This window comes from Platichthys flesus, chromosome 19 (assembly GCF_949316205.1).
Source record: "Platichthys flesus chromosome 19, fPlaFle2.1, whole genome shotgun sequence".
Classification (NCBI taxonomy): Eukaryota; Metazoa; Chordata; class Actinopteri; order Pleuronectiformes; family Pleuronectidae; genus Platichthys; species Platichthys flesus.
Window position 1 is genome coordinate 8,416,781 of NC_084963.1, and position 21,705 is coordinate 8,438,485.

General features: G+C 44.1%; 2 protein-coding genes across 4 annotated transcripts; both read right to left on the bottom strand.

Annotated features, from left to right (window-relative positions):
* Nucleotides 1–432: 432 nt before the first annotated feature.
* On the bottom strand, nucleotides 433–3,018 carry selplg (selectin P ligand). The gene is made up of 2 exons (XM_062413616.1): nucleotides 2,747–3,018; nucleotides 433–2,297 (listed from the first exon to the last, which is right to left on the bottom strand). The coding sequence occupies exon 2, from the start codon at nucleotides 2,279–2,281 to the stop codon at nucleotides 1,046–1,048; it is 1,236 nt and encodes a 411-aa protein (XP_062269600.1). The 5' UTR covers nucleotides 2,282–2,297; nucleotides 2,747–3,018; the 3' UTR covers nucleotides 433–1,045.
* Nucleotides 3,019–4,451: 1,433 nt separating this feature from the next.
* Nucleotides 4,452–18,820, bottom strand: LOC133975301 (coronin-1C-A-like). Of its 3 annotated transcripts, none has more exons than XM_062413221.1 (11): nucleotides 16,737–18,820; nucleotides 10,125–10,324; nucleotides 8,610–8,732; nucleotides 8,197–8,326; nucleotides 7,812–7,993; nucleotides 7,551–7,670; nucleotides 7,087–7,191; nucleotides 6,851–6,996; nucleotides 6,243–6,300; nucleotides 5,854–6,096; nucleotides 4,452–5,433 (listed from the first exon to the last, which is right to left on the bottom strand). In XM_062413221.1, the coding sequence occupies exons 1-11, from the start codon at nucleotides 18,700–18,702 to the stop codon at nucleotides 5,311–5,313; spliced, it is 3,396 nt and encodes a 1,131-aa protein (XP_062269205.1). In that variant the 5' UTR covers nucleotides 18,703–18,820; the 3' UTR covers nucleotides 4,452–5,310. The 3 variants fall into 3 exon arrangements, with proteins under 3 accessions (XP_062269205.1, XP_062269206.1, XP_062269207.1); XM_062413222.1 differs by having other exon boundaries at nucleotides 4,452–5,430; nucleotides 16,737–18,817; XM_062413223.1 differs by lacking the exon at nucleotides 16,737–18,820 and adding an exon at nucleotides 13,861–14,202.
* Nucleotides 18,821–21,705: the final 2,885 nt, after the last annotated feature.

Consider the following 21,705-nt stretch of genomic DNA (forward strand, 5'->3'; position numbering starts at 1 on the left):
GGCTGCCTTTTTGTTTAGGTTTAAACGGAGCAGAAAGGTTCTTGGTTTGAATCCTGGTTCAGGAATTGGCAACTCCAGGCTCCAGGACTCCCTATGACCTTTAACCTCGTCTATAGGCCCTTCATGTCTTTTTCGAACAGGGGCCATGTAGGTGGATGTTTAAGGATAAGTGATATAGATAATGGATGGACGATTTCTTTAAAACTTTTGCGAACATCAAAAGCTCCTGTTAAAGGATTTATTTACCAGTGATGCTTAGAGCACGATGCTTCTCCTCAGACTTCTGAGGTTTGTGGATCCAGCAGCCATCGAGTATATTGACTTTATTCCAACCTCTGAACTAAAAGTGTTCTTGACCTTTGTCCTTATTACAGAATTATTTTCAGGAAGTTTGTGAAAAATTATGATGCAATAACAGACCCAAGAAAAAAATTAAAATTTTTACTAAAACATTAAAACAATTCTCCTTTAATAAATTATCCCAGAAACTGCATTTCAAAACAAAAACTCACTCGTTCAGAGACACATACAGTTTGTCATCAACAAAATAAAATACTCCATTCATGTGGTAAAGCCTCACTGGGACCAGAGACCAGTGTCTGTGACAAAACCAGTCTTCCTGAGTGAAATACCATCAAGGCTCAGAAAAATTAAATCGCTCGTGCTCCTCATCCAGGGGTTCAGTCTTCAGTGTAAGAAAATAAAACAAAGTGTGTGTGTGTGTGTGTGTGTGTGTGTGTGTGTGTGGTGTCTGTCTCTACTTCTTGCAGGAGCGTGCACTGAAGCCTAACCACCAACACCACAGAGGAAGCATTTATTATTAAAACAGCAACTGTCTCCACATCACTGACAACAGCCTGATCATGGCTCAGGGGGTAGAGAGGAAGGTCGGCGGTTCGATCCCTGACTCCTCCAGGCTGCATTCTGAAGTATCTGTCGGGCAAGATGCTAAATCCCAAACTGGCCCTAACGTCTGGGCTGTAAAGGAAAAAAGCGCAGCGTGAAGGGAGTGCGACTGTGAAGAGCTTTGAGTTTTCAAATGGCTCTAAACATAACGGTCGTTCTCTGGTAGGAAGCTGCTGAGGGTGACGTTATCTCCTCCTTCCTCGTCGCTGTCTCTGCCACCGGGGAACACCAGGACGCCGTTGGCAATGGGGGTGCGGTGCCTGGTGTAGATGAAGTCCTCCTCGGGCAGCAGGGTGGAGATGCACATCATCTCGGTCGACTCCTTGGGCCTCTTGACCTTGTACCTCCTGGATGACAGCTTGGTGCACAGGATGACGGTGGAGACCATGAAGATGCAGGCCAGCACAGCCAGGGAGGCGATGGCGATGAGGCAGTGGCTCGCCGTGCCGCGGGTGGAGCAGGGCTGGGCCTCAAAGGTGCTGGGTGGCTCCTTTGAGACTTTACAAGGTGCTGCTGTACTTGCTGGGGTCGGTGTGGTCCATGGGATTGGCAACCTCTTGGGAAAGATACCCGCCGGACTGGTGGAGACGAGGGAGGTGGAGCTGGAGGAGCCGTCGGTGGGAGGCTCAGTGGGAGAGTGTGACGAGGCTGAACTCTCAGATCTGCTGGTGGTGAGGGTCTTTGTCGTCGTGACGGGTGAAGAGGTGGGGTCAGATACCTCAGAGGCAGGGTTTGTTACAGTCACGGTAGAAGATGTGGGACTGCTGATGGTGTGTGACGTCTGAGAGGTGGTGCTGGGCGATAAACCTGATGTGACCTCAGGTTTAGTCGTGGACGTGGGGCGCAGGGACGTTGCAGAGGTCGTTTCAGGAGAAGTCACATGGGTGGAGGTGGTGGAGGATTGCCGCTGTGTGATATCCTCTGTAGGTATCACCGTTTCAGAGATTGTCGTATCTGGGGGAGTTTGTGTATCGCCTGTAGGCCGAGCTGTGGTCACCGCTGCTGGGGTCTGAAGCGTCGGTGGACCTGAGCTTCTTGCTGCTGCTGCTGCTGCTGTGGTCACAACAAGCAAACCAGCCGTGCTGCCGTTTGTACTGCTCGCAACTGCCTCCTCTGTTTCTGCTGTGTGTGAATCAGCGGTGTGAGCCGTCGCCGTGACTTCTGCAGGATTGTGAGTTGCAGAGCGATCCGAGGTCGCAGCCCGCGTCTCTGCTTCCTCGTGTGCAGAGGTGAGCAGCGTGTGGGCCGTGTCCGGTGCACCAGTAGCCGCCTGGCTGCTTGTTTCTGTGATGGAAGTGATCTCCCCCTCCACGGAAAGCAAAACAGATATTCCACATAGCAGACGCAGACAGGCCTTCACGCTGAGACGCATCATCGTTGGGTTGAAAGATCTGAAACGACAGAGCGGATTCATGTTCACTGCACAAAGCTGCTGGGGGGGGGGTAAGAGTAGGTGACAGGCATGGGGGAAAAATCTTTTGTGTCATATGTCTGCTGGTCACATCTTATGATGAAACCGTCATAAGTCTTTCACCACACCCGTTGCTCCATTTTCACAGAGAAATACACACAACTGCAGCATTTGTGGAGGAAAAACTCAAACTTCCTGAAACAAACTTTCTATACACAAGAAGTTGTGAAGTTGTGTGAGGTCTGAAATGTCAGAGCTAAGAGGTAAACAAGGATTTAAGGTAAAAAAACCTCAATACATGTATTTGCTTTGGTGGCAGAGTAGAAAACTTCTCTTTTCCAAAAGGGATTTTATCTGATCACGAAAGGAGACAGCGGCCCTGATAGTCAGAGACATTCAGACAGAACACAGGTTTTAAATGGTTCTTACCTCACTGCTGGAGAAGCAGGTCGATGGACGCGAGGGATTCAAAACAACCAGAGATGACTTCAGCTCATTTCGGCCTCTGCGTAAGAAACCTCCTCAGAGCTCTGACATGCCGACTGATCGTGGCACTGAGTGAGACAAGAAACAGGAAATGTGCACCACCCCTCCGAAAAAAAACAGCGCTATGCAACATTTTCAGATTGACGGATACAAACACACACTTCCCTACACACTTTGCCATTTCCTTCTAAACGCTGAAATATGTCACGAGGTTATTTTGATATTGAAGTTTATCTTAGCCTGTAAATTATTAATAGTTATGTAGTTGTACATAAAAATTAAAAAAAACACCTCCTCATCTTATGTTAATAACATAGATATAAGTGCATCAGGGAGCTGCCAGACAGGTACATGAATAAAAGAAAGAATAATAAAGCAAATAATAACAATGTCTTTTCCCCCTTTTCTGTTTATACATTTGTAAGATGATAACAGTAAGAGAAACAGTAAAACATACATCTTCATATTTATTTGCCTCCAGACCACTGTGCACGGTATTTACAAATTACAAAGTGAATTCAGAAACTAATAGGAATAAAATGTTTATGTTTATGTTATAGCTTTGTCTCTTTTTAACCTTTGTAACCTGAACTAATAGAATTCTATCAGAGAAGGATTCCACTGTCGCTGCCATAATCTAATAAAACGACAAACAATCCACCTGAAAGTCCATTTATTCAAATAATCAACCTGAAGTGTGTTGTTTTGGCAACATGGCTGCTGTGACTGTTACATAACAGTGAGGCGGCTAATGCTCGGCCTCCCAAGTTACTCACAGAAATAAAAAGGCTCCTCTGGTCTGAAAATCATAACCGTCACTTCCTGTTCTAATGAGTCACACTGAGATGTGGTTGTGGTAAAACTGCAGAGGAAGATGAAAATCGTTTGTCAGTGTTTTGAACGTTGCCATGTTGACAATATTTGACCCAGGTGTTAATTCTCTGTCTACATGCAAATTGTTATATATCACTTTTTCTGTTTATTATTATTGCATTATATACATTTCAGTAAGCAGTTTATTAGATACAACTAACTGAAGCTGAGTGTTTATTATTAGGTCCTCTCAGTTTGAGATATGATGCATCATGAGCACAAACTACATGCTTCAAAATGATCAGTTTTTACCACACCTCTGAAAGTATTCTGGAAAATGTAGGCATGAATGAGCAATAGCTTGAATGTTAAATGAGACCAGTTTAAGTCATTTTGATAATTGATGAAGTCGTTTTGGAATCAAATATCTCTTGACGAGTTATTTCAAGTTGTCACCTAAGGCTCTGGAAAGTAAATAGCAGTAAGAGTAATGAATAGTTAAAGTAATGTTAGGTTGTCTCTGAGTTGGAATGTAACCAGTACCCACCTTCATCTTCTTCCTCTATCCACAACAGCTGTAGTTCTGTAATCAGGCTGCTGTAGTACTTAAACTTCCCTCATGGGGATCAATACAGATTCATCTTATTTTGAAAGACATATGTGCCTCAGCAGTGTAAGAAGTATTCAGATCCATAAAATTAGGATTACCACATTTTACCAGCTTCAAACGTCCTTGTTTCTTCTGTGTGTAACTCTGATATTTCAAACCACATCTGATGCCAGAGGAGGGACAGGTGTGTGGACAGATATGAAAAGATATGAAAAGTTAAAAATGGAGGTTTCCGTGTGTAAAATCTTTATTATGTGCACAGAACTGTTTGTCAGGGGGTTCAGTGAAACACAAGCTGGGTGAGTGGTCCCTTCCCAACACCGAACTACGCACTGGAGGGGGCGACTTTTAGTTTGACCCTTGACAGTGACAAGAGGCACCACTACATTTGCACAACATTTACACCAGAGAGATGCAAACCCCCTCCCCCACCCTCCCCTCCCCTCCCCCTTTAAAACCCAATGTTGAATTTCAATCCCCAGGAGAACAGGAAGCAAACTTTTTTTTTCGTAGGAATTCTTCCACATTCATAAATCTGATGGTTTATCAATGAACAAACTGGTGGGAGGAAAAAAGTTCAACGGCTATCGTTTAAAAAAAAAAATCCAGCTCGACTACGTCATTCTACCAGGTTGTGACCGGAATGTACAACAGGATAGAAAATAAATGTAAAAGCAGTGCATGAAACCGCACACAAGTCATATTTGGCAACACAAGAAAAAGAACAATGGAAATACTGATGCTACATACAGTTTCTGAGCAGTAAGTACAAACTTCACATAAGAATGTTTTACCACAGTTTGGAAACAAAACAAAAAAAGAAGTTAAGACTTTTCCTTCAACAAAAAAAAAAAATGTCTTTTCTTCAAAATGAGCTTCAAGAGTTCTTTCCGTTTCTCAGTGAGTGGCGGGGCAACGTGTAAAAACCGGAGGCTTGATGAGAAAAATAAAAAGTTCATCTTGGAATGTGGGCTCCGACCGGTCGCGGGGGCCAAGCGGTGTCGAGCTGAATGAAGCCGAATCGGGAGAATGGGGCCATGGCTGACGCCGTCCGTTCGATTCCTCTCCGAAACAACGAGCGGTCTTACATGGAGACCTTGGCGACCTGGTCTTCCAGTCTGGCGATCCGACGGTCCTGGAGGATGACGCGGTCCCTGAGCGACTTGAACTCTCGGAGCACCTCTTCCAGTTTGTCTTCCATCTTCTGCTGAAACAGTCACAGAGAGTTAACTGAAGATCTTTGCAGGAAGTGTGTATTTACTTTGTCGATTTTCAAATAAAATCCGAGTAATTAATCTCGGGGAAAATAAGCAGGGACTTCACAGGCCTCGAAGACCTGGAGCTGTTCACATTTTCCTTTGCTGCTCCACTGAGTTGTGACCCAAATACCAAAGTATGTGCTGATCCATAACTTCTGTGAATTGTTCCAACCATAATAATTACTGTGAATGGGGGAGTGCCCGTGTCAGCAGAAAAAGCTCTGTGCAAGTCTGAAAGAACATCTCTGAACAGTTTGACTGGGAGGAAACACAATCTGTTTTAAGAACCTAGTTAGATCCCAATGAACTATTAGTAAAAATCTACTAAAGACAAAAGCATGGGAGCTGTGCAGGTGATCAACACTCACTGCTGAGGGCGGTGCAGGAACGTGCTTCTGGACAGTCGGGGTGTTCTCTACTTTCGGCGCTGCCTTGGTCTCCAGGGCGTTTGTCTTCACCACCTTCAGGTCCCGGGCCTTCGTGGAGACGTAGCCATCTTTGAGCGAGATGAGGATGGGGCCTCCGTTCTTGCCGGCAAACCAGCCCTCTGCCTCCAGGGCGGGGTCGGGGCCGGCCGTGTCTGGATACAGGTCGTCCTGGAACAGATCCGACTGGGCCGGGGGAGAAAACAGGAAATGTCATAAGGAAAATAAGGACTGTGCAAAATGCTGAAAGGTACAGATAGAGTAAAACTGTGTGATATTTAGAGCAACAGTGAAAGAACAGCGTATTTGTTACTTGATAGAAACAGACTCACCTTACGTGGGACTGTCATGATGATAGGTTCACATTTTCTCTCATGTAATTTGTAAAACCTGCCAAGAAGAGAAGTTATAGTCATTTTAATTTGATCTTAAAAGGGAATACAATAGTGCTTCCATCTATAACTTAGATGTAAATATTACCAGGAGCCAATATATAAGTATATATATATTATTAATATGATTGTCATAACTATTAAGATATCTGTTTATTTGGGTAAAGAAAATATGTAAAATATTACATATAAATTTACATTATTCAGTTTTAAAGCTGGATTTTAACAGCTGAGGTTTAGCTATATGTGTTACACTTCTTTTTACTACATTAAAAGGAACGTATTGACAATAAACTAATAAATAACTTAACTATAAAAAATATATAATCTGCAAAAATGCAATATTTGATCTGAATACAGCTTTTAAAATGTGAATATTTGCTGCTTTTCATAATTTTGTTAAACTGATGCGCTCTTGTAGAAATACTGGTATTTTTCACAATGTATATCAAATATATATATATATATACAATATACAATATTAATCCACAGGATCACACACTATCTAGACAAAGTAAAAAACAAACAAAACATAGGTGATGATCTACCTTGCGATTTCACATTTGTTGACATCCAGGCCTCTTTTGGGCATGTAGCCCATGCCCCTCTGAGGCTCCTTGGTGGAGAAGGTGCTGAGGTAGTGAACAAACGGCGCCTCGTCTGTGATCTCAAAGTACCGGATGCTGCTGTCGCCCTGAGGACACACAGTCGGAGCCGAGTGTGAGTCTGTGAATCTGGTTATCAGAAACAACACAGATGTATCTTCATTTCACGAGCCTCTCACCTTTCCACACAGGTAGACCACACTGGTGTCGGGGTCGTAGAAGGGCAGCAGGACTCCGTTACTGGTGTCCATCTCTTGAACGTTTATCGGCTCATCCATGTTGTCCTGATCACATAAGATTACATTTTAATTAATGGCACAGTTCAGAGGAACCTTGAGTTGTATAAGTAACTGCCCTTGATTAATGATTAGTGATAATTCTGACAATATATATTATCACAATGACAAAGAAGGTTTTCTCTTTGAATTCAACGCCCCCTGCTGGAGCGGAGAGGTTACAGACACAGATAGGTTGTCTGCTCTCAACACTGAAACCAGTTACCTGCTGATCTGTGTATCTCGGACAGGCGGCTGTCAAAACAAAGTTCTATCAAAGTTCAACATCGCCTTAAAAGCTCTAAGTGTTTTGTGGATTCCAATGTTTCTGTGACGGATTGAAAAGGGGATTCTCCACAGTGACCTACACTTTTCCACAGGGCTAGCTGGCGCTCGCTCATGCGGCTGAATCCGGTGGTCAGAAGCTTTCCGTCTGCTAAAAAGATGGCTCTCATTGGTCGAGCTCCCTCATGGGCTTTGTCCTTCTCCTGAAAACACACAGAAACACCTGTCAGAATGGCCATGGCTGCGTGGGCGCTGACTCTGGGAAACAATATTCCACACGTCAAGCATGTTAACCCCCAACCAAATTTTTTTCTTTTTTAAATCCCCTCAGTGTTTCTACTTACCGTCACAATCTTTTTCTTGCGGGGGTCGATGACGCGGACCTTCTTGTCCTTGCAGGCCGTGCAGAGCAGGCTGCCATTGCGGTTCCAGCTGACACTAAAGATAACATCAGGGTGCATGTCCTCCAGGTTGATCATGGCCTGTCCCGTGCCCACATTCCAGATGATGATCTGGTTGTCACACCCTAAAATGGACACACACACGGCCTGACTGCACACACCTCTGTTTCCAAGTGTATTTTTAGGAAATCTGCATCACACAAAAGCAACACGACAGAGGGCGGAGCCTGAGAGAGTTGGACAAATATGGAGTTCAGCTGTGCACAGTGGACAAATGGCAGACCGGTTTAGGGCAGAGGACGAAGCGGTGGCTCCCGTCAACGCTTACCTGCACTGAGGAGAACGTTGCGAGCGGTGGGATGCCATGACACGATCCCCACCCTCTTAGAGTGGCCCTCTAACACGACCACAGGCTCTGAGAGGGGATTCTCCAGCCCGTTCTCAGGGATCTGCCAAACCTACATGAGAAGAAATAAATCAAACTTAGCCACAGCCAGAAAAAAAAAAAACACTTGAGGTATAAAACCTTTTACACTGAAGAAGTGATTGAAAGATATTGATGTCAACATATACTTGACATTACAGCTTGGAAAAGATTTATAAATAACAGGATATTATGTGACACAATAAGGTATTCCAAGTATTCATATGGGACACTCTGTTAAAGAGCACTGGCATAATAAACCGTGAAGGAATCTTCACGTGCATCACATGCTATTTAGAGATCAACTGTGACTTTACCATGACTGTGCAGTCCTCGGAGCCGCTCGCAATGACAAGGTCATTATGAGGACACCAGTCGATGTCCAACACGGGGCCCGTGTGACCACATACGGTCGGGTAGACCTTGTCTATGCGGCCGGTCTAAAAAGAAGAGAGGGCAGTTTAGTTACAAAGGGGTTAAAGGCTGTGAGCTTTGTTTAACAACTGACTTCATCCGTGGCTAGAGATCAATCAAATGACATTTACAAAAAATTAGACGTCAACTCAAACTGTTTTCATTCTAATACTAAACAACAGCTAGTTTCTAAAACGAGGAAATAGAGGAAGCAACACTTCAACCAATTATATCCCTAAAATAAACTTAAGTGCAGTAAACAACTAAAAGAGAAGAGGGAAGTTCCAAATTGCACTGAACTTTAACTTTAGGGTGCAAAACATGACAAGTAAATTCACGGTGGTAGTCAAGACTTGATTATATAAATGTAATATTCACATGAGCACACAGTTAACTTGTTTTACTGTGATGACCCATTCTCATCAGGGATGTATCCCCCCCCCCCCCCGTGGATATCATGTCCAGAGCGAGGGAAGTGTAACAGGATACACATCACATCCCTTTACTACCAGGCAGATTTACACATTGATTATCTGGGGGTTTTACTACAGATCAGAGCCTCAGGGTTCAGCAGCACGGGGTCACAGCAGCAGAGCACTGACGACCGCGCCTATGGAGAATTGATTCAGCACATGTTCTGAATGCTAGAATGTGACAGTGCACTGCTCCAGCCCCTGATTTACACCCTCTGTGTCCAGCTTTGGTCTTCGAGAGACACAGATGTTTAACCCCATCTGTTGGTTAAAGCCAATATGAGCAGGGTTACAGAATGGTTTAGATAAAACAAGCAACAACATGCTATTAGAATAGAACTTTTTATAAGTTTCTTTTCAGGCAGGGTCTGGACCCTTGCTCAGGATCTCTATGGAACTTTTCCTGCAAGCCCCCCCCGGGCAAAATGTCAAGAAGATATCAGAGTGAGCCCATGTGAGAATACAGAAATCACTTCACAGTCACTGAGCAGGGGGTGTTCTACCCAGACGGCACCAGAGCTTTTGGAAAAATACTCATTCAGAGGAGTAACTACCACGTACATATGGACATTAATTGTATTTCTAATAAGTAGAGGGACATATGACATGAAGTCTGCCTGAGCAGAGGCACAGGCGGAGCAGTTGTGGTTCATTATCCAGCAGAGCAGAACTAAAACCTCCAAAACAGCCTTGAGGAGCAGATTTGAAGAGCAGAGCTTTAAATCGTGTTGTACTGCCTGTTCGTGTCAGCTGATCTGAGTGTATTACAGCAGCCTCACAGATTAAAAGGGACGCTGTACTTGGACCTTGAGTGAACTCATTCCTATTGACATTTTTAATAGGTTGCGCAAATCTGGTCCTTACAGCTCTTCTGCAATGGAGCTAAAAACCAAACCAAAGCTTATTCATGTCTCGGACAAGAGGGAGAGTCGCACAGCATCTGACCTTTTGTAGAGGAAGTACAAGGAACGCTCCTCCCCCGCTGGCATCGATGATGATGGCAACAAACTTGGGGTTGACGGCGCAGAAGGAGCTGTCCCATGTGACCCTGGAGACGCGGATATCATCATAGCACTGGTCGTTCCTCTGGGCCTGGCCGAAGACATGACGGAACTTGCTCTGTCGCACAACTCGCCGCAACATATCTGCGGAGAGAAATAAGAGCAAGTACATTAACCCGCAGCTCCGGGATAATTTTTACAACATCCTTTTGTATAAAAAATGGAAAGTGGCAGATATAAAATTCCGAAGTGAGCATCCTTCTGTCACCGCTGAGCCTGCTGAGGAAACCTTGAAGGGGAACGTTGGGCTGGAGCCAGCACCGTCTGTCTGATGTGAGATTACATTTATTCCCAGTGACTCAGTTTGTTCCTGTGCATGCAAAGCAAATAAATCAGCTCTTCCCACTGGAAAACATGAGACGCTGTTTTTTTTGGTCCTCCAGCTGTGTTTACCTCCTTATCTACGGGCAATGTCCCAAACGTCTGAGAGGAAAAAGGGCTCAAGTTCTGCAAACGCAGGGATGTTGAGGTTGTTTCTATGTTTAGGTGGAAAGATTTATATCAACAATACAGTTTGTCAACTGAGGCAAAAAATATAAACTGTATATTCATCAAACTGCCTGGCATCTCCAGTTCCAATTAAATAAACGTCATATATATTTTAGCATTCACAGTGTGGGGAGAGTTCTTGGCTACACAAATCTTTAGCAGTCTTTATGAGTAGAGGCTTTGTGGACTTTATGATGACGCCTGGTAAAGTTACTTCCATTTCTGCAAATGACAGCAAAACCCAAATCTGCAACCACGCTGATTCATTCAGGGAAAAAATGAGGCAACTCTTTCAAGGTTTAAGATGAAGACATTTTAAAGGGAACTCACTTCCTATTATAAACCCCACGTTCATGTTTCTAGTAAAATCTGAATCTGAAATAGCTCTATATCCTTTTTACGCCTTTATGACATTTGAATATTATTTCCTGAAAACTATAGCATCATCATTTCATCTTTCTGTATTAAAAGTTGAATTAATCAATGATTCATCCTTTGCCTTCCCTGGCTACAAGGACAAAAAGAAAAATTCAAGTGGTAACAATACAATTCTTGAATGAGTCTTGTTCTCAAATTGAAAAAAAAATCAAAATTTGGGGACATATTGCAGCTTGGTTATAATTTAGGATCTATTTCATTGGGACACAATGAAAGCGGTCCTCAGTGACATTTGACTCTATCTTTGAAACAGTGGGCACACCACAGATGGCCTGTTACTGCACCGAGATTTTGGAGATGCTTTAAATTCGGCTCTCATTGTGGCTCTGAACTCGCTCACTCTCTTTTCTGCTTCAAGAGATGTCGTTTATCAAGTACAGACAAATATTCCCACGTCAGAGTCGAGTGTTGGCTTCAGGAGATCTGCGGCCGCGACATGAAAAGCAAACACAAATAGAAATTCCTCCTGGAACTTGCCTTGTCTTAGCACAATCGACTGTAGAGCCTGAGTGATCGAGATATTTCACAGTTGTAGTTACATGCTTTGCGGTGTAATTGTGTGGAAACGATGGCGCCGCAGGGCAGTAATTACGCTGCCAGTCTGAGGCCACGTACTGTGCTGGTACACCGGATGCTGCGATTTGTCTCCAGTGAAGATGCCATCACACCAAACCACCTGCTTCTTCACGTTCAATCACAGACGATGAAAATGGAACGGATGAATCACAGCCGCCTGGTTCCAGTATAGAAACTTGGATTTGCTTTCATGCTTTGCTTTCAACAGAATAGTTTTGCAAAAAATTGGACAAAATGTAGATTAAAGATATGATTATAAATGTAGTATATGTGTTTTTTAATGATTATAATGCTACAACACTAGGCATTACGTTGCAATGCCCCAATCTGAATACAATTATATAACCTTTAAGCCAGTATTTACTAATACAACCTCACGAGTGCTTTCAGTTATTTGACCTGAAAGAGGAAACTTGAGGTAACAGTGGTTGTGTTGAACACAGTCAAACTTAATGATATTTCAAGCTCATATTAGCGGCGGGCAATAAAAACATACTATTTGTAAAATGTTTTGCTGTTGGAATAATAATGTGACATTCATCTTGATAATTGTTGATGAGCGTATCGCCCACCCTTAGATCTAGCGGCCAATATAAGCAGCCAAGTGTAAAACTGGTTGAGCTCTAACACGCAGCCTCAGACACTTTAATCAGTGATAATGTGAGATAACGATCGGGTTTAAAATGGATTACTGGACACGACTCGTCTTATGAATCCCACACTCCTCCTGTAAAGGCCTTCACAGAGTCCTGATCACTGACCAGGCTCCTGCAGAGCTGCACGATGCCTGGACACCTTTTCACAGAACAGCGTGTTCCCTCAGCCGGCGTTCAGCCTCCATGCAGGAGATGCTCCTCTCCCTCCTCACATGCACCTGATGACACGAGCAGCTCGGCTCTGGCAGGCTTCACTTGGTGTCATGCATCTCAACAGCACGCTGCTCTCTGCACTACACCCCCATCAGCACCCAGCAGGTCTGATCCTTATCATGGAGGCCTGGCTGATGGATGTGCACTCCTTCATTCTCCTGCTGCAGCAGCTAATGCTTAGAATGTGATGATCCAAAAGAAACACTGATGTCTTCTCTGTCATTAATAAGGTGTAGTCAACATCTGCCTCCCTCACCCTCCTCCTCCTCCCTCAGGTCTGTTGTTTCCAGCGTCTGGACAATGCGACTAAATGGGTGTGCACACTGCCACCCAACCCCCCCATCACCACCATCTCTCCTCATCCCATCCCCGGCTTGTCTCTGTCGGTCCGTCTGTCACACATGTGCAGGATTCACGGTCTGATTCCCGAACCACCGAGAGCATCTAGTCACAGCGAAACAATGGTCGCCGCTGGCTAACGTTAGCTCCCATTAGCACGAAGCTAGCCGTGTGTCCCCTCCTCCTCCTCCCTCCATTAGAACAAGATGCTGTAAATCTCATCATCCAGGTGACGATGACACGCAGGTGTGATATTTTAACAAAGAACCAAGCAGCGGGTTTAAAAACCGATAAAGCTTTAGTTAGCGAACGCCTGCTAATGAAACAAGGGGGTCAGGACCCGGCTGTGCAGACTGGTATTTTGGTGAGTACGCCCCAGATGTGACCCTCACTCACAAACGCCACCAAGCTTGAGGTTTTCACTTTAATAGAAACTCGGTGTTTTATTTAGATGTGGCAGCGATGCTAGCAGGGTGGTTCTCGCCCGTGTTCCGCCGCGCTGCCCCCAGCTCCGGGCAGCTGTGCCGGGGGATGGTCCCGTCTCCACAGCCGCCGACACAGAGGCACCGCAAAGAGGCGCCTCTGCTGCCATTCATTAAAACCATCACACCACTGGCAGCATGGTGAATTAAACCAGTACAGAGCTTTCGAACCAGGCTACAGTGTTAAAACATCCTCCTTCGATCGGACACTGCTCTACATCCACGGTTCGGTTTAAGCTAAGCTAACGCTGCTAGCCGCGGTGGAGCCCCGCCAGCTGACGCCAGTGCAGACATTTCCACCCAACGGGGTTTGGGCTGCTCCCGCTCCCGAGCGACGGATGCTGCACGGCCCCGATCCACGCGTCACATGGAGAAAACGCACAACGCTCCGAAGACTTTTATTTTATTGAAAAATTATGTTTCTTACCTCCTCCTAAATCTATGCACGATTCTCTCACGCACGGGGAGGGGGGGAATCAATCACAACACATGGATGTGGTGGTAGAGTCGCGCCCTTATCCTGCAGGACGTTGCTCTGGTGTCTCCACAGAAAACAGCCCAGCCGCTTTGCTCTGATTCCCCCTCACTGTCCGCAGACCCCCTGTTCCTTATTCTCTTTTTTGTTTTGTTTAACTCGAGTGGTGCTTCAGGACGCCGGTGCACGAATGGAGCATCCCCTGTCCGCTCCTCACCTGCGGTAGAAGACTAGCAATCGTCTATTCTCATCGTTATTAAATTCAATAGGCTACTGTGGAAACCAGCTACTGCACATGCGCAAAAGAAGAAGTCAGATTCCCCCCCCCCCCCTCTTCGGGGATGGGTCTTCAGGGAAGCTCGAGTTCCTTCACATGTCATCTTCCTGTCTGTTTTTCTAAATACATCCTCTGACTCTGGTCATCGCACACAGATCTGTTGAATTGTGCATTTAGGAGCCAGCAGCATCTTTTGAGTCAGGGTCCTTGTTCCCCTCCCCCCTCTGTCCAATCCAATCCCATCCCCACCCCAGCCTGTCCTCTCCATTCACAATAAAGAACCCCCCCCCACCCCCACCCAAACATCACACACGTTCAGGAGAATCAGCTGTCAACATTTACCTGTTTGCCTTGCCAGGAATTGGGGCAGGTGCAATATTCAACTCACTTTGATTCTGTGTTGTAATTCTGGGTCTTACACAATATGTCCCTGTGTGATGTTTTTGTTGTTTGTTGCACAATGTTCTGTTCTGCAGCTGCTGTAGCCCTTGAGCCCAAGTAAAATGTCCCCATGGGGACATTAAAGTATATTTGATTTAATATTTGATGTTGTTTCAAATTATATTTGCACTCCTTGGCTGAATTGTAAAGCTACAGGAGTTTATTCCACAGATTCTCACATTTTGACCTGATGTTTAAATGTGATTACAGATAAAGGTCACATGTTTCTAATTTGGTATTAGACACATATTGAGGTTAAATTATTCAGTTCTTTTAAATAAATTACAAAAACTCAGATGGGATTTGAATGGTAATGAAAGATGAAGATCAGTGCTGGAGAAATAGACGACCAAAAACAAGTGCAACCATTATGTCTATAAAATATGAATTAATAGATTTTATCCATGCTTAATGTGCTGCATGTGCAAATCAGTCAAATTTCTCCCACCATTATTCTCATATACCGTAATGGAACCTTTACTTCTCTAAATGTTTCCGTCAGTGTCTGAATACATAGTTCAACCTCTTAACATGCATCAAGTGATTATTGGCACGTCCTTAAGTTGAAGCAAGCATCCAGCCAATTAAACCCCACAAATAAACTCAATTAACACGACCTCCACTACAACATGAAGTGCTGATGTTGAGGCATGTTTCCTTTTTGGCTTTGAATGGCTTTGAAACAGCATTTAAATAAAGTTGATTCAAACTTGAATTACCGCAGCTGAGATTGTGACTATAAAGTAAAGTAAGAAAAATAATTCAATCAAAGGGTGTTGGATATTAGTTAGTGTTGAATACACAATCTGTAAGTGTAACTGTAAAACTGTTGTCAAGCAAGCATTGAAGTTGATTCTTTACATTAGAAACAAGCATGAGAAGATAATTCCTTCTCAAGCTCCCATTTAATTGATTTTTTTCCAGCACTTTGAATCATATCTCACTTCTCTTCCTCTTTCTCTCTTCTGCAAGGTCAAGAATTAACTTTCAAAAACTCACCACAGATAAGACCTGTAAGTGTTATTGATTCATGGATTTCAACAGCTACTGAGCTCGTATGTCAGCAGATCATATATGACACCTGAGTAGACCTTCTGTTGTGGAACACATGATGAAAAGCTAGTACGTTGACCTTGAGTTGGATTCTATTTAGGTTGGTGTGCACACGTGTGATATGATAATGTGGTTCAAGTTACTGAGAGATTATTTCAAAATCTTGTATCTAAAATATACGCATTTTAAAAGCTATATGTATATTGTAAACAAAGAGATGGGACATTTAGCGGAAATAAACCACATGTATTTGCTTATTTCTTAACCTGCTTGATTCTATGGGAGAGGATCCTGGAGCCTGCCTCAGTGTGAATTAGCAGAAGCTGAGAAAACATCATGGACAGTTTCCAAGAATGTCAAATCGGTAATTAGGATGGATGAAAACATTAATACTTTAATTTACACTTAGCAGTGAATGAGAATGTAAAGAGCTGCACATGTTTTGAATGCAGGAACAAATGAAGGTGAACAGGGGCTGAGATTTATAAGATCAACTGATTGACTCAGTGACAGGAATATGAAACATGAATTATTTTCTCCTATCTTCAGCAAATGCTACTGAGGCATCGTTGAACCATGTGAAAAATGTTGTCTGGGAAAATCCTCGTTTGGTGTTTTATTAAATTACTCTCGCGACCAGACAAGAAAAACAAGGCTCTTAATAGAATTTAGTTAAAAAAGTTTAGATGTCATGTTTTATGTAACTGAGATCCTGTTGTTACCTCACTGACAGCGTTGTTGCATTTCTTTCATTGAGCGTGAACACATCAGCTGCTTTGAGTTAAGAACAACAAAAACTAAAATATCAGCAAAAACAGAACTTTTCTGATACTATTAGATTAGCATTAGCATCCATGTGGACTTGTCAAGTCAAACATTCACTTACTGCTCAGAAGTGTCAGGCTCTTTAGAAGCTAAATGCTCAACTAGCTTCACCAGCAGTCTGTCTGGTTCTGGGCGAGTAGTAAACAGAGGGTTTATCTAAACTTTATTTTTCTGCCTGAGTGTTGAAACCTAACCAGAACAATACATTGCTGCTTCAGTCCTAAGTCCTTACCCTTTTTTGGAGGTGGTTGCACTTCCTGTGGTCTCTCTTTGGATCTCTTGGGTACATCAAAGGCGTTCTTTATTTGGGACACTTTCACACTTGGACCCTGCTCTGCCACTCGAACCTCAGCTTTGACCCCTTCAGGTTTGACCCGGCCCGGATGTCTCTTCATTTGATTTGCCTCCTTGACGATTTCTGACACAGGCTTGTAGGAGCCCACCCCACTGTCGTGTCCTGCGTCCCAATCACCACCGGGAACCGTCTCATCTTTACGGTATCTGTAGTTAGCTTGGCTGTCGTTGCTGTCCTGTGTGTTGACCTTCTCATAAAGGGGCTCGGGGTAGATTTCTCTTCTCCTTGAGCAAGCAGGTCTCGGTCTCTGGACTTCTACGTCGTATACGACCTCTGGCATGTGTAGACTTTCCGTGGATGTAAAGGGATTTGAGTTTTTTTTCGCAACAGGAGGAGGCGAGCTGTTATAGCTGGATCGCCTCCTCAGGGATGTTCTCCTCTTCGACATGTCCAGGTTTTGCAGCTCTCTGTCCGAAGACAGGTTTGCCATGCGCGCACAGTAGTCGTAGTCGATCATATCGGTGTACTGATCATCCACGCGTCCGAGTAGACGATGTTGACACGGCTCAAGGTCAACCGAGAGCCGGCGCATGTTGGTTGGCGCGATGTAGGTGCCTCTTTCGTCCCACAGCAAACACATGTCCTGGTTAGTTGGTGCGTTAACTGGAAAGTCTTTGTTAAAATGAAAAGTGTGTCTTCTCTTGGCCTTCTCCTCAGAATGCAGATGAGCTTTGGTTCTTCTTTGCACATCAGTGGACATTAATTGTGCAGTTTTGAGCTTTATCATTGGGTTTTTAGGCTTTTTGGGGACCGGCGGAGGTGGACCTTTAACTTTGGGCTTTTCCTTTGGCATAGACTCATCTTTGGAATCGCATGAGGTGGGCACCTGTGAGCTGGCCACGCTTGTGTCGTTTTGTGTTTCCACTGTTGTGTCTTTCTTCGTCAACAAATGAGTGAAAGGTGGGGGCGTCACCACGGCCGAGAAAAAAACGAGCTCCCTCTCCTTCTTTGAGTTTGCTACCTGTATCTCTTCATGGCAGGCTTCATTCCCTGGCAGCGGAAGAGGAGGGATCGCATCACATTGCTCCAGTGAAAATGAGAGATGGTCTCGCTGTGGTATTTCAGATCTCATGGCCTTGGCCTTTGGGGGGTGCGAGTCGGCTGCTCTTCTTAATGCTCGGTCATCCTCTTTCTTAGTGCATGAACTGACAGGACCCGCTTTAGATCTCTTAGAAACAGCATCAGCAAACCTGTTCAGAAAGGATTTTTCGACTTTAGTTTTTTGTACATCAAATCCAGAACGGTGGCCCTCCTTATTCTCCCCAGCCTGCTCTCCCTGTGCATTCAAGCAACCGGCATCCTCAGGCATGTTTCCCATTAACCCACTGCTGTTGTTTTGCTCCCTCTCTGCTTTGCCTCTCCCAGTTGTCCCAGCGTGGGCAGCCGCCGAATGACTGACTCCTTTTAGCTGACACCTGCTGCCTGTCACTTCAGCCAAACGTTGACCCATTTCACTCTCCGGACAGGCAGCGGGTGAACTTCCAGCACGTGCTTCCACACTCTCAGCCGTCACTAAACGCACGTCAGACGTTCTTCTGCTTTTATTTTCGCAACATGTCCCTTGAGGGTTATTCCTGGAAGGTTGGGAAAGGTTATCGTCACAGTGAGTTGATGAAGCCTCAACTCTTCTTTTAGTGGGTGATTGAAGGTTCTCTGTTTTCATCCTAGCACCAAAAGGATAATTTTCTCCATCAGAAGACGTCCAGGTTTCATCCCTCTCAAGCACCACAAAGTCCTCGTCGTTGGTGGGATCACCTGAGGCTGGTACACCCCTGCTTCGAGTGTCGGGATCTAACTTGCTGCAGCCAGTTTCGGATTTCCTCCCATTTCCATTCTCCTCCATAGCCTTGGTCCTCGTAAAGACCACAGCGTCACTCTCAGAGCCTTGTTTCTGGATTAAAGCTTGTCTGCTGTCTTGAGGATTCCGAACAGTTCTTGACTCCTCGACAGTTTGTGTGACACTCCGGCTCTCCCTGTCTCCACCCACCCACTTTCCTCTGGTGTTGAAAGGGTGCTGCTGTTGACACAGAGGCCTGATTGGCTGCCCAGTTTGGGAGTCTGTACGTGCAGCAGTGACTGAGTGCCCCCCTGCGTGCCTGGTCGCCAGGCCACTGACATTGCTCCCACTAATCCCATCAATACTCGGAGGGGTCGCAAAACTGCAGTTGTCCTGATCCGTGATCTCATCTCGCGCTCTTGCCTCCGGCTGTTCTGTCTCTCCAGTTTGCTCCGAACATTCTGAAGTAGTGTGCGACTCTTCGTCCTTTTCCGACAGCCTCTCCAGCTTCTGGCCCATGGTCGTTGTTCGGTCTTAGCATTAGGAAAAGAGAGAGACAAATGTCAAGACACAGCGGCGTATTTATAGTAGCCTAATAAGGATGGCGTTCCTCCCAGTCCTAATGAAATTAAACCACATAACAGACACTGCTGTCCATCTTTGACTATCGTGAATATTTCTCTATTTTTGTATATTCATCTATATGGCTTACACTTGCCCTCCCATGGCCTCTATGCCTATCTCCCCCCCATTCTGTCACAAAGGAATGCTGCGGTTGCTATAATTAAAGGTCCGACTGCTGCCAGTGAGTCAGTAGGCCAAAAAGGAAACGGGACAAGTGAGATAAGCGATCGACCGCTAGGTGCCAAGGTCAAATATAATGCCCAGAGAAAAATGCGTTCTCATAACTACTTAAAAATACATGGACGAGACATTTTGAGATGTATATTCTTCAAGTCTTCAATTACATCAAAGTCTTGTTTATCAGGATTTTTGAATTTGATACAAACATGCCTCTTCAGAGCCAGCGCAGTGTGGAACATCACGCACTGTCAATTACCGGTTTGGAGACAAGGTTTCTTTGTGCGCTGTGCGCCTCCCTTCAAACTATCTCAATGTTTATGATTGTTTTGGTTACGGCCGGGTCTATAGAAAGGTCACCTGGAATACGTGATGCAAGTCACAAGTCCCTTGACTGCTGAACCGAGCTGTTTGTGCGAAGCCTGGTGAGATTTTAACCACCGACATGACGGATGGTGGAGGAGAGATTATTACAAAGGGAAAACGGCTCAACAGGCTTTAAAGTGACATTTGGAATCAGGAGTATTTTTAGGCTGCAAAAACACAACTAAAGGGACTGCTCCTGTTCACATAACTTAACCCAACAGTCGCTTTAGGATCATGTTGAATCCTAAAATGCCACATTTCCTCCTAAAGAGCTGTTGGTTTCAGGAGTTGAGAAGTGAGTGAGGAAAGAGAGGTGACAGAACCTCTTCACCCCTCAACTGCAATCATGTGCTCCGCTGCCTGTGGCATTTGAAGCACAAGAAGTGCTGAGTGACACTTGTCAGTCCATTTCATGAACATACTTGTCCACAGCGCATAAATAAAATGATTACCCTTGATATTTATTGGCTCCTTTTTAATCTATAAATAAATAATCTATAAAAAAACTATATCTATGTATAGTGATCCAGCTTTGACATCTGAGCACCACACGCTGTAATTGATAACAGTTAGTTAACAGTTATGGATAAATGGTTCAAATGCAAAATAAAAGTATTAGATAAGAGTTTAAGATGATGGATGAAATACAAAATATAAGCAATAGTTAATGGTTTGTTACAATTGACAGATGAACGTTTTAAGTATTAAAATGATATTAAAAGCTTAAAGATTTGTTGGCTAGAAATAATTTATAAATGGTTAGTTTAACTTAAAGCAATCATTGAGTTCATCTGACAGTGTGTTTGTGCTTCTGCGAAAGGCACAACACAAACACACACTAATAGAATTTACAGAACATGTAACAATAGGCTTGTCCTTCAGCAGCGATTGTTTTGTCATGACACAGACTGGTTTTAGGATATGATGTTGCTCACATTGATCCAACGCTTGACAGACACGTGCGCTTGAAGCTTTAGTGTAACTTGTTGTGTTATTTCGGGATGGATGTGTTTACAATAGCAGCATTAGAGGTCATCTATTCCCCTGGTTCTGTGAATCCCCCACCCCCCCCGCCTCGTTCTCCCTCTCTCCTTACATCACTCGTTCTTGTGCATCTCATGCTTTTAATACCAAACACACACTTTATAAGAGACTTGTGACACAGAGTGCACCAACTATTAGCCCAGTCAATTACCTCAGACTTTGTTTTCCTTCTACAAAACACTGTGACAGACCTTAAGAGCAGCGGATGACATAATGTATCTCCATTCAAATTGACTCTAAGACAGGATAGTATCCAGACACATGATGTAGTTTGACAGTGAAAGTGTCATAGCTTTCTCTATGGCAGAAGTTAGTCATAAAAAACATAAAGATAAATGTGCTTATTTTAAAGTTGATGGATTTATACAACATAGCAGCTCCTAATTAGCTATTTTTGAGGTTGTGTAGATTATAGTTATACACGAAGTATAAGCATATACAATACAGAGACTGCAGTTTTAATAATCGTCATTAGTGGAAATCATATTTTTACCTTTACCATTTAAATTCTCCTCCTGACCTGTTGTTGCTGTAGACTTCACCATCCAACTCAATACTGACTATTCTTATCAATACTTGCATCCCAAAACCTAACTTTTTGCAGTTTCAGAAGATATTTAATAAAGACTAAAGTAAATTTATATAAACATTTCATTGAGGCGTAACACTGCAGAAAAGGTAGATACTTACTGAGGCTGGTGTTTAAAAAGAGGCTCCTTCTGCCTGTGTCAGACTCCAGTGTTTGGAGGAGATCCTTTCCTTCAGCTGTCACCTGCCCCATGTCAGGCAGACGTAATTTGAATAATTCAATAAGATCGCTCTCTGCCCGGTTAATTTGACTGAGAGAGCAAGGCCACG